Genomic DNA, 11,925 nt, shown 5'->3' with positions numbered 1-11,925 from the left:
GCCTGCTGATACTTACTGCCTTGGGTCACAGGTTAACAAAGAGTGTATATTGAGCCCACAGGAAAAAATAAACTAGGAGCTATCATCAGACACAGAGGGAATTAGGAGAGAGAATGGTGGAGCACGAGGGGAAACCAGTTCTGGAAATGAGATCTGTGGAGTTTTCTCCATGCTCAAACCACCGCTCTTGTGGTTCACCATTAAATGGATCACTTGCACAAATATGAGGCAAAATTAAGTTACTGGAAATCAAAAGGAAGAGGCTGGAGATCTGAACTAAGTAGTTGTAAATGAGCAAGTTTGCATTAATGTTTATTTCTAATTACAATAAACAGAATATATCAGTCCCTTATTTATACAAAAATACCTGAACAGTTACAGTTATGTTCACAAGCCTTACCGCTATTTACATCAAGAAGCAAAGCATATTATGAATACAGATTTTCATTTAAAAAGTTAATACCTTCAAGCATTCCCTGAAAGAAAGGTTTGCTGTATTCCATTTCATAGTCATCAGTTTTTGCATTGTGTCAAATTTAATCTGTGATAAGCAAATCCTATCACTGGAAAAGGTGCATTGATTGGTCAAATGGTTGGTTAAATCTTCATGCAAAAAAAGAGGGGCAGACCCATACAAATTGAAGTGCATTACCTATTTTCAGTTTGATGGGTGAATTAGCTTGCTGTTAAATATAGACGCACAAGTCAATGTAGATGTTAATAACCAAATATGTTTGGTATATCCTCCTTAAGCCATGCTACATCAGGATTTTTTTTCCACAGGCCAAGGAAAAAAATCAACAGGCTTCATCAACCCTGAGAGTCCCCTTTTACTGTACATTCATATCACAAATACAAAAATAAAATATCATTGGCTTCTGGTATTGACAGCCAGCTGAACCTGTTGGGCCCAGTCAAATTGAAGAGTCTGCCAGAATTTCAATACAGGAACTCAGTAAAGCTGATAATAAGAATATAATTAATAGTATATGCATATTATCTGCTGAACTAATGGATGAGGCTAATTGATGAATAACTATTGAGTGTTCAAACCGTCAGACACTACACTTTATCAGAACGCATCCTAAACACCTTTTCCACCTCTAAATTTAAATATAATTTACATTCATAAATATGCAATGAGATGCAATACTGATTTAAAAATTCTGGCCAAGTGTTTACAGATAAGGTATCTGGAGCCTGGTTTCAAAAATACACAACATTTTTGGAATATTATTTTTGGAACCAGTGATATTTTGTTAAAGTTAAATGCCTTCAGGCCAGCATTGGCTGTGTGGAGCAGTTTATGCAACTTATTACAAAAGCATGCATGTATATTCTTGGGTGGTGGTACATTAGGCAACATTTTCTTTGAAAGGGGCACTTTTGCAACAAATACAACACAGCAGAAAATAATGAAAATCATTTACTTATGATAAAGGCAAGTGTACGATGCCCTTAAACTCAAATCAAGCCTCACCTTCAATAAGTTGACAGGTTTTGAAAGAAAATCAATAGAACAAATACTAATTGAAATTGTAATTTGTAAACTATAGTGTTCAACATCTACAGATTCTCTTAAAACAGGGCTGCCTTCATACTTGTTTCATTAGAATTGTATTTGAACACCAATTTGGTACTTTTACAACATTACCATCTGAAATGCATGATTTCGTAAAAATATGCTGCCTTTTTTAAGAATGGATTTTGTACATTTTGAAAACATTTGTTTTGTAGTGCTCCTGTGCAATCTAAATACAGTAATAAAGTTTTATTGCTGTGGGCTAACAATAAAAGGTCATTGACCTGTACAACGTGAATGACCTTGATTACCAGAGCTAGACAACAGAACTCTCTGGGAGATAAAACAATGCAGTAAACCAATTCCACATGTGGTTAAACGATTAGTTAAACCTCAGAGTGGATATGGTATCCAGTGCTGAGGAGCAAATTCTCAGAAAACAAGATTAAATCTGAGTACTTGTCAAAGATCTGGACTAATACAAGAGTGCTGGAGGTAATTTTCATTTTGGATCAACCGAAGGTTACCAATCGGTTGCCCATTTTACACCCCACCTGATTTCCCACTCCACTTCAGTCAATGAAGGGCGGATAACAGGCAAACTATCAGGCACTGCCACCTTCCACCTGCACCTAAAGTAAAAGTAAAAATTACCCCTCTCGTGTCTAAATTCATAGTTATTAAAATGTTTTTAGCTTTTCAGTTATCTCCAGAAAGTACTTAAAATTGATTTAACTTCAATGCATCATTGTTTCAAAACGTGATTTAAACACATTATTTCACAGCAGTAAAATGGGTTGGATCTGCATTTTTGATCAACCTATTATATGACAAGAGCGATTTTAACTTCCAAAAGCAGTAGCCATATGATTTGTCCCATTCTTTCATCATCTCTACACTTGAACATTACTCATAAGAAGCTGCATTATGGAAGTAAAAGAAACATTAAGTGCTGTAGGAAAGGAAATGTCTCTTCAGCAATGGGATGATGTCTATTTTTCTTTTTTTTTGAATGAGCAAATGGGTCGCCCATTTTTAAAAAAATACAAAGTCAGTACCAAGATTACTCCAAAGCAGGTACTATAGTCAAGTTTTTGTTGTCACAAACAAATCTTTTATATGTTTGTAGTTCATCTTGAGGGTCTTTTTCAGTTTCTACAAAGTGATTATTGAAACTTGCAAATACTTAATTGCTCAGCCCATGTCTTCTTCTGTATTACCACATATTTTGTGAACAAGAAGTTATAGTCTCAATTTTAGTCTTCAATGAATGTTTTTATTGGATTTCACAGTTCTGTTAAATGAATGCAGTTCATTTTCTCCAAAAGACTCCAGAGTCGACGCAGAGAATCAGGTAGCAATTCAAGTCTGCTATAGTTAATTCAAATCAGTAAACAACAATCAACAGTTATAAGGAAATCTGGGAACAGTAATGCTTTAGTTTGCAAGGAAGGATTCCTCGGTTCAATTGATAAAATTCAACAAGCTGGATAAGATCAGTAAACTTGGTATTTCCATCATCAAGACTGAAGACAAGTTGTCCATTCTCTTCAAACTATGGGGAAAAAATTATTGAATAAAAAATGAATAACATGCAATAAACACTGTAAAAAAAACTATAAATGATCAAAACTGGTACTACACACCTTCAACCATTGTTTTATAAGATAGATGTACATTATTTGTTACAAGAGATGACTGAGTCCTACTGACAGGAGACATTTATTAACTATGGACTCTTAATGAACATTTTAATGTTCCACTATAGTTCAAAATTCCTCATACAGTATCACAAAGTGTCAAATAAGGTTAAATTCTTCCATATTTTCAGTAGAACTTAGTAATTCTATAAAGAATTAGCACAAATATTTCTAAAGTAACATGTATAAAGTTACAACTGATACCCTGAAGATAATGATTCAAAGCACCATAATATTTAACTTTGACCAGCAGTACAGGTCCTCAATTCTGTCAATCTCTAGTTCCTGCACTACTGGAGAATGAAAGAGCATTTAATCATCTCAGGTTTGAGGCCCTCCCCAGGCCAAAGCAGAATGTGTCAGATGGCACACAATCTTCAATCCATCCGCCAACTACTCATACTGCCCCCAATAGAAATCAGAAGCCAGAACCTCAACTTTTAACTAGGCTCAAAATACGATGAAGTCTCTCCTGGGAATGGTAAAAATCAAAACTCTGGTATTCCCAACCCTGATAAAAATTAGTTCATAGGCCTACCACTCCATCAATGTTACAAAATACAGTCACAGTCCAACATATAGGCTTCTCCTGCATCTCTGTCCTTCATTTTTCCACTTCCCTCTCATCTCGACTATTCTTCAACCTACCTCTTGCCCCCGCACTTCCACTGGCTCACATTTTCTTTGCCCTCATCTAACCTTTCCACTTCTAACCCTTCCCCAATTTTCCTCCTTCCATTCATTCCCTACTCTCTGTCTTCCTATACACTCCTCCACCCCATACTCCCAGATGTAGTCCACTCCCTTCTCATCCTGTCCCCAGTCTCCCTCTCCTTCAGCATCCTTACCTTGCTCCCGAACTCACCCTTTCCCTCTTCTCTATTCTTCTCTGATCTCCCACCTATTAACCTTTACTTTCCTCTTTCTCATTTCTTTCCAATTCGCCATCTCCCTCCCCCTTTTCCTTTCCTCTTCCCCCTCTTCTGTCTCCCACCATTTCCACATCACCCCTCTTCTCTTGCAATTCTCTTCTCTTCCCTTACAATTTTCAATTATCTCCCTATCCTCTAACCTAGAAATACCCATTAGTCTCGACTCCCTTGTCTGCGATGCCACAGGAAATCAACTTAAATAAGCAAAAACTGACAATGTTGAACGGCAGGCTAAGAAATGTTGAATGATGATAAACATCACTTGGTGCCATGTGGAATTCTCTTTTGAGAGTGGAGTTTAGTCAGTATTAGTTAATATGTCTACAGTATTTATCAGTTACAAATAGCTGGAAGCAATTTTATTTTAGTGTTGTCAGTTGGAACTACCGCAAAGCGCTTGCCCGTAAAAGACTGAATTATGAATTACTTATGGATTATAAAAGGGAGACAATAACATAAATCCAAAACATTTAGAAAAATAATCAAAAACTTACTGGTAATATCTGGAAATGCCTGATCTTCTGTTGACAATACAATGTTAGCACAAATGTCTTTGGGTTACTCTGACTATCTCTCAGAAGAAATAACCTACATGAAAAAAATCAAAATGATTACCACTTATTAAAATTGTAGGTACAATGTACAGTAAGCACAGAAAATAAATCAGTGAACAATGGAGGCAGAGCAGCAATAGTCCCATCAATACTGTAATTTTGAGCTAACTGACACCCTCATGTCAAGGGTAAATTAAGAAAATACTTCGGTTGAGCAATTGAATATATTCTGCCACCTGTATCTCGTGGGAGAAAATGAGTAAACAGTTCTCAGGCTTCAGGTATATTGCCAAAATTGGGCTACGAGTGGGTTGAAATTTGTTATTTTTAAATCAAGATATTTTTGGGGTCAACTTCTCAAAGCATTCATGGACTGAGTCCTTGCCCCTTATGTTTCATAGCATTTTCACTAGTCTAGATAGCTGGGAAAATTTATAATTTGTGCAGCAATCAGAATCCTCTTCACTTCTTTCTGGCTTACTAATTTTTTGTGCCCTTAGGCAACCTCCATCAACTTTAGAATTCAGCAAATAACACAGAACTATGACCTTAACCATCAAACAATTGTAATGAGAGAACAAGTGAATTTTTTTCTTCCCCACCCACAAAGACTCTCTTGCTTCACTCTTTTTTAAGGGTTTCAAACAGACCTTTCAATTTGAACCAGAGGTTGAGAATGACCTTCCAACAATAAAGCTTGTGACCAAGTAAATTTAAATAACTATCTGCTAAACTCCTAAAGAACTGCCAAAAATATATATTCAAATGTGCCCCATAAAATGTTTGTATTTAAATTCAATAGCTTGGCCCTTCTTCTTGGCATATTCCTCAGAGAAATGACTGATTGCAAATGAGTTTAAAAAATCTAAATCATTGTCATGTCTGTTAAATGAAACTTATTTTAACCCTTTGACCAGAATTAGGTTAATATCTAATCTTACTCCAAGTACAGTTACAGGATGCATGCTGTCAAGTTCTCGCTCTCACCTAAAATGCAGTATCACTCATCTGCACGTTCAGAATTCAAGCAATCTATTGCTCTCTCAAACTCATCACACATGGCCTATGGCTCCAAAGACGACTTGGTTAGGTGCACAGAATTACGCTTCTAACACCACACATAGTACTATAGAAAATCTCATTGCTGTTTGACAGAATTCTTTATAGCTGCCATCCTAATACATGTTCCTCATCTCATTTCCTTGGGAAATTTGGAAGATTCCCAAAATGAAGCATCAATCCTTAGTGTTGACTAAAAACCAGCAATCAATCCTTCTCATACAGGTAACCAGCTCAGCCGTGTTTAGTAAGCCTGAATGAGGGGGCAGCATCAGGTGATACAAGAAGCCCAAGTTGGGGAGAAGTACAGGGGCAGTGGAGAAATAGAAGACAATTAACCAGAGTAACAATTTGAGACTTTGCTGAGCTGTTATATGGCAAATTGGGTCTGCGTACAGAGAAGGGCAGTACTTCGCACCAATATTTGATAATGCAGAAAGGATACGGCAAAACCTTTTAGCAAATGTGAAGCTGCCCACATATGTGCAATAACAAACAGAGAATGCTGGAAACACTCAGCAGGTCAGACAGGATCTGTGGAAATCGATTCCATTTTCCACGGATGCTGCCTAATATGATTATTTCCAGCATTTTCTATTCGTATTTCTGATTTACAGAATTTGCAATATTTTGTTTGTGCGCTCAAGCAGTGGCAAAATGACCACTTCAGAGCACCGCAGGTCACCATTGAGTGCATGGTATCTCCATAGCTATCTGCATGCCAGAGGTCAAGTGCAGTTTATCTTTTATTTTCTCTTGAATCATCTGAAACCCAAGGCTGCATGTTACAGAAGTCTTGCAAGGAAGGATTTAACAGGCCGGGAAACTGGATTGAGCGAAACTTGATTCAAGATTCAATGCTAGTCAGCAGTCTCTTAGATCCTGAAATATGCAAAGGGCCTGAATATTAGGGCTTGGCATAAATAGATACACATGGAGGATGCTGCCTCTCAAATGAGGCCACTGCTGGACCATCCAACAGGCCCCCTAAAGTAATCATGGGAATGACATTTCAAAGAACCAGGTAGCCAAAGAATCATGACGGTATCAGTAGCTGCGGAGCTTTCTCATGACAAAGCACAAAGAGATAGTGAATAACTTGCATTAGAGAAAATATATTAGACGGCTTAGTCCCATTATTTGCCTGTGGACATGATAAAATGCAACTTTATTTTTTACATGGCAATGGTCAACATAGTATTTACTGGAACAAAAACAGAAAATGCTGGAAAAACTCAGCAGGTCTAACAGCATCAGTGGAGAGAAGAACAAGGTTAACGTCGAGTCCATACGACTCTTTTTTAGAGCTGAAGGGAAGTAAAAATGTGATGAAATTTATACTGTTCAAGAGGGATGGAGCAGGTGAAGCTGAATAGAAGGCCAAAGGTGGGGGCAAAGGAGAGATTGACAAAGATGCCATGAACAAAAGGACAAAGGGGTGTTAATAGTAGTGGCATTAAGGTAAGAAAGCAGAGTATGATAATAGCAGAACAAGGGTAAGCACTCTGGAAAGAACATGAATAAGTGACAGATGGCCTTTGTGGGGGTGGGGTGGGGGAGGGGACAGTGGTGGGGGAAAAAGATCAAAAATAGGACAAAAGGTGGGGATAAAACAATTAATAAAAATGAAAATAAATAAAAATAAAAATGTGGATAAAAATAAAAAATTAAAAATGAACAATGAAAAGAAGAGGATAAAAAAGGGGTAAGGATGGAGGAGAGAGTTCATAGTATGAAGCTGTTGAACTCAACGTTAAGTCCAGAAGGCTGAAGTGCCTAATTGGAAGAGGAGGTGCATTTCCTCCAATTTGCGTTGGGCTTCATTGGAACATTGCAGCAGACCAAGGAAGGGCATGACAGTAGGATGGTGTGTTGAAACTGCAAGTGACAGGAAGGTCTGGGTCATGCTTGCGGACAGATGGAAGGCATTCCGCAAAGCAGTCACCCAGTCTGTGTTTGGTCTCTCCAATGAAGAGGAGACCGCATTGGGAGCAGCCAATGCAGTAGACTAAATTGAGGGAAGGGCAAGTGAAATGCTGCTTCACTTGAAAGGAGTGATTGGGCCCTTGGACAGCAAGGTGGGAGGAAGTAAAGGGGCAGGTGTTGCACCTTCTGTGATTACATGGGAAGATGCCATGGGAGGGGAATGAGGTGTTTGGGTGATGCAGCAGTGGACCAGGGTATCCGGAGGGAACGGTCCCTACAGGATGCCAATAGGTGAGGTGAAGGGAAAATGTGTTTGGTGGTGGCATCAGGCTGGAGTTGGCGGAAATGGCAGAGATGATCCTTTGAATGCGGGGGCTGGTGTGGTGAAAAGTGAGGACAAGGGGGACCCTATCATGGTTCTGGGAGGGAGAGGAAGGTATGAGGGCAGAGGTGCAGGAGATGGGTCGGACGTGGTTGAGGGCCCTGTCAACCACATGAACTCTCTCCTCCATCCTCATCCCTTTATCATCCTTTTTTTCAATATTCATTTTTATTTTTTTAATCTACATTTTTATTTATTTTCATTTTTATTAATTGTTTTATTCCCACCTTTTGTCTTATTTTCGATCTTTTTTCTGACCACCGTCCCCTCCCCTCACCCCACAAGGGCCATCTGTCGCTTGTTCATGTAGTTCTTTCCAGAGTGCTTACCCTTGTCCTACTATTATCATATTCTGCTTTGTTACCTTAATGCCACCATCAGCACCTCCTTTAGCCAGTACCACTACCATTAACACCCCTTTGTCCTTTTGTTCATAACATTTTTGTCAATCTTTTCTTTGCCCCCACCTATTGCTGGCCTTCTATCTAGCTCCATCCCTCTTAAACAGTATAAATTTCATCACATTTTTACTTCTCTTTAGCTCTGAAGAAGAGTCGTAAGGACTTGAAACATTAACTCTGTTTTTCTCTCCACAGATGCTGTTAGGCCTGAGTTTTTCCAGCATTTTCTGTTTTTGTTTCATACTTCCAGCATCCGCAGTATTTTGCTTTTATCATAGTATTTACTGGGTTATTTCACTGCGTATAGGTAGATAAAACTGGATGTACATTAGATGGCTTATGTACTTGGATAAATAAATAGAAACTGGCAAACTGGTTACAATTCCATTTCATCTTCTCATTTTCAAGCCTTATGGTCTTCTGTTGATGGTAGCAGTTTGGCCTCATCATCTTGTCCAAAGTAACTGCTGCGTATGAAGCAAAATTGTTCAAGGTGTAACACGCAATGATTTTGGAAATCTTAGCTGGGCTAAACAGACACATCTGCTGAACCTGTTTTAACATGACTCATAGCTTCGAGACCAAAATTGCAACTGGACACAACATTAAGGCGAAAAAAAAAATCAGGGAGAAAAGTGGGATAGATAAACAAAGAAAAGCAGAACAAAAGTAATGAAATAGGAAAGAATCTGCAAAACTAAAAAGAACAAACTTCAGCTCCAACAGAAAATACAATACTCAGAATCGGGTACTTGATGGCGAAGGCATATTGCCCATCTGGTACAGATTAAAGGTAATTGTGCAAAGCAGTGAACATATTCCCAGAGAAAACTGATGCCCATTTTTGTTTTTGTTTGCTATTCATCCAAACAGCACTTTCGTTACCGACAGTAAATTGGAAGATGCATTTTTGAAAACAATTTGTTATGAATAACAAAGTTAATAAAGTATAATGCTTAAAGAGTAAAAATATTATCTTTTTAATAATTAAATAGGTTTGTGCAAACAATCTAGAAAATGTTTCTATTGAATTATTGATCTTCAATAACTTCCTAAAATGTTTGCTTTCTATTAAAAGCACTGTACATGGGCACAAGTTGCAGAATAGAGATGCTTCTTGGATACACAGCTGTAATAATTGTTTTCCCCCTTGTATTTCTCCTTACCCATCCACAGGCCCCTGTTTTTCGATCATACTATGAGCCTCTTTTCGAGAGATGTGGCCGTGAAACCATGGTTGAGTTCTGTGAATAGCTGAACATTTAAAGAAATTAGTCATACAGGTTCAAGTTTCATCAAACTTTCACAATGTGAGTTTCACTATTAAGTAGATTAAATAGAATTTTTCAATTTACATGCAACTTACTGTGGCTGAGCGTGGGGGGATGTAAAGGACTTGAACTACCCAGAGTGTTCATCCGCTGACTACGTTTCTGTAGGTAAAAATGTTTGAAACACCACTGTCATTATATCATGACAAAATTCTTTAACCATTTAAAAATTAACAATACTAACATATATTTGGAGGATATGAGCCTTTCAGCTGGCCAAACCATCCTGAACTGAATCACAAACAACAGTAAAACGCTATTACAAAAATAAAAATACCTGGAAAAACTCATCAGGTCTGGCAGCATCTGCGGAGAGGAACACAGTTAACATTTCGAGTCCGTATGACTCTTCAACAGAGCTAAGTAAAAATAGAAGAAAGGTGAAATATAAGCAGGTTTAGGGGAGGGGGGAAGGGTGGAGCTGGATAGAGGGCCAGTGATAGGTGGAGATAGCCGAAAAATGTCTAAGGAATGTGCTAATTAAGGGTAGAAAGCAGGACAAGCAAGGTACAGATCGCCCTAGTGGGGGTGGGGTGGAGTGAAGGAATCGAAATAGGCTAAAAGGTAGAGATAAAACAATGGATGGAAATACATTTAAAAATTATGGAAATAGGTGGGAAAAGAAAAATCTATATAAATTATTGGGGAAAAAAGGGAGGGGGGAAAATCGGAAAGGGGGTGGGAATGGAGGTGAGAGTTCAAGATCTAAAATTGTTGAACTCAATATTCAGTCCAGAAGGCTGTAAAGTGCCTAGTCGGAAGATAAGGTGCTGTTCCTGCAGTTTGCGTTGAGCTTCTCTGGAACAATGCAGCAAGCCAAGGACAGACATGTGGGCATGACAGCAGGGTGGTGTGTTGAAATGGCAAGCAATAGGGAGGTCTGGGTCATGCTTGCGGACAGACCGAAGGTGTTCTGCAAAACTTTCCCACCTATTTCCATTATTTTTAAATGTATCTGTACCTTACTTGTCCTGTTTTCTACCCTTAATTAGCACATTCCTGAGATAATATCACCACTTTCAACACCTCTTTGTCCTTGTGTTTATGACATCTTTTGGTTATCTCCACCTATCACTGGCCCTCTATTCAGCTCTAACCACTGCGCCCCCCGCCACTTGAACCAGCTTGTATTTCACATTCCTTCTATTGTTACTTAGTTCTGTTGAACAGTCATATGGACTCGAAATGTTAACTGTGTTCCTCTCCATAGATGCTGCCAGACCTGTTGAGTTTTTTTGTTTTGGATTTCCAGCATCCGCAGTTTTTTGCTTTTATCTTAGTAAAAATCTATTAGTTCTGATGAAAGGTCATCAACCTGAAACATTTGGTTGGATTTTTACATCAAGTCAGGTAGCTGACCCCCATGCAAATGTGAAATAGGGAACGATGATATGCATCGGCCATACAGTATTATCACATCTGCCTCCTAAATTACGGAAGGCAAGCAGGCGCGGAAATTAGCAGCCCATCTGCCTTTTTGAGATCACTAATTAACTTGTTACAACCCAATTATCTACAATTTTTCATTGACCTGCTGCCGATGTAGCTAGAAAACCATAAGCGATGGCTTCTCTTCCCATTCCGACACAACTACCTCTGGAGTTACTCAAAGATCCATCTTTGGACCCCTATTTTTCATCTAGATGCTGTCCCTCAGAATGCATAAGCCTGGTCCCACATATATAAGCTGATGGTACCCAAAACCACTTCTCTTCACATTGTCAGACTGCTTGCCTGTCATCCAGTACAGGATCAGTAGAAATTTCCTCTAATTAAATAGTGGGAAAGCCATTTCCTTCCTGTTGCTCAAATCCTACCTCACATCAAGTCCCTTACACATGTATCACTCCTGTGCTCATTAACCTACATTGGCTCCCAGTGCAGCTATGCTGTAATTCAAAAATTCTCATCTTGGTTTTCAAATCCCTCCATGTCCTCACCCTTCCCCATCTCTATAACTTCCTAAAGCCCTACAATTATTTGAGATGTCTGTGCTCTTCCAATTCTGGCCTCTTCAACACCCCTGTTTTAACTGTTCCACCATTAGCGGTTGTAGTTTCAGCTGCCTAAGGCCTAAGCTCTGGAATTCCTATCCTAAACCTCTCAATCTCGCTCTGT

At 38.7% G+C, this 11,925-nt stretch overlaps 1 protein-coding gene across 7 annotated transcripts in view; it reads right to left on the bottom strand.

The window, feature by feature from the left end:
• Positions 1-281: 281 nt before the first annotated feature.
• grb10b (growth factor receptor-bound protein 10b) overlaps positions 282-11,925 on the bottom strand; it is a 275,478-nt gene continuing 263,834 nt past the window's right edge. For all 7 annotated transcript variants that reach the window (XM_041183630.1, XM_041183631.1, XM_041183636.1 and 4 more), the window contains 4 exons: positions 9,843-9,909; positions 9,643-9,730; positions 4,649-4,742; positions 282-3,077 (listed from right to left, as the gene is read on the bottom strand). In XM_041183630.1, coding sequence (XP_041039564.1) covers positions 2,931-3,077; positions 4,649-4,742; positions 9,643-9,730; positions 9,843-9,909 — 396 coding nt within the window. In that variant the 3' untranslated portion in view covers positions 282-2,930. The remainder of the gene's footprint in view (positions 3,078-4,648; positions 4,743-9,642; positions 9,731-9,842; positions 9,910-11,925) is intronic.

This window comes from Carcharodon carcharias, chromosome 3 (genome assembly GCF_017639515.1).
Source record: "Carcharodon carcharias isolate sCarCar2 chromosome 3, sCarCar2.pri, whole genome shotgun sequence".
In the NCBI taxonomy this organism is placed as follows: Eukaryota; Metazoa; Chordata; class Chondrichthyes; order Lamniformes; family Lamnidae; genus Carcharodon; species Carcharodon carcharias.
The sequence above is the reverse complement of the archived record's forward strand: the minus strand, read 5'-3'. Positions and strand labels throughout refer to the sequence as shown.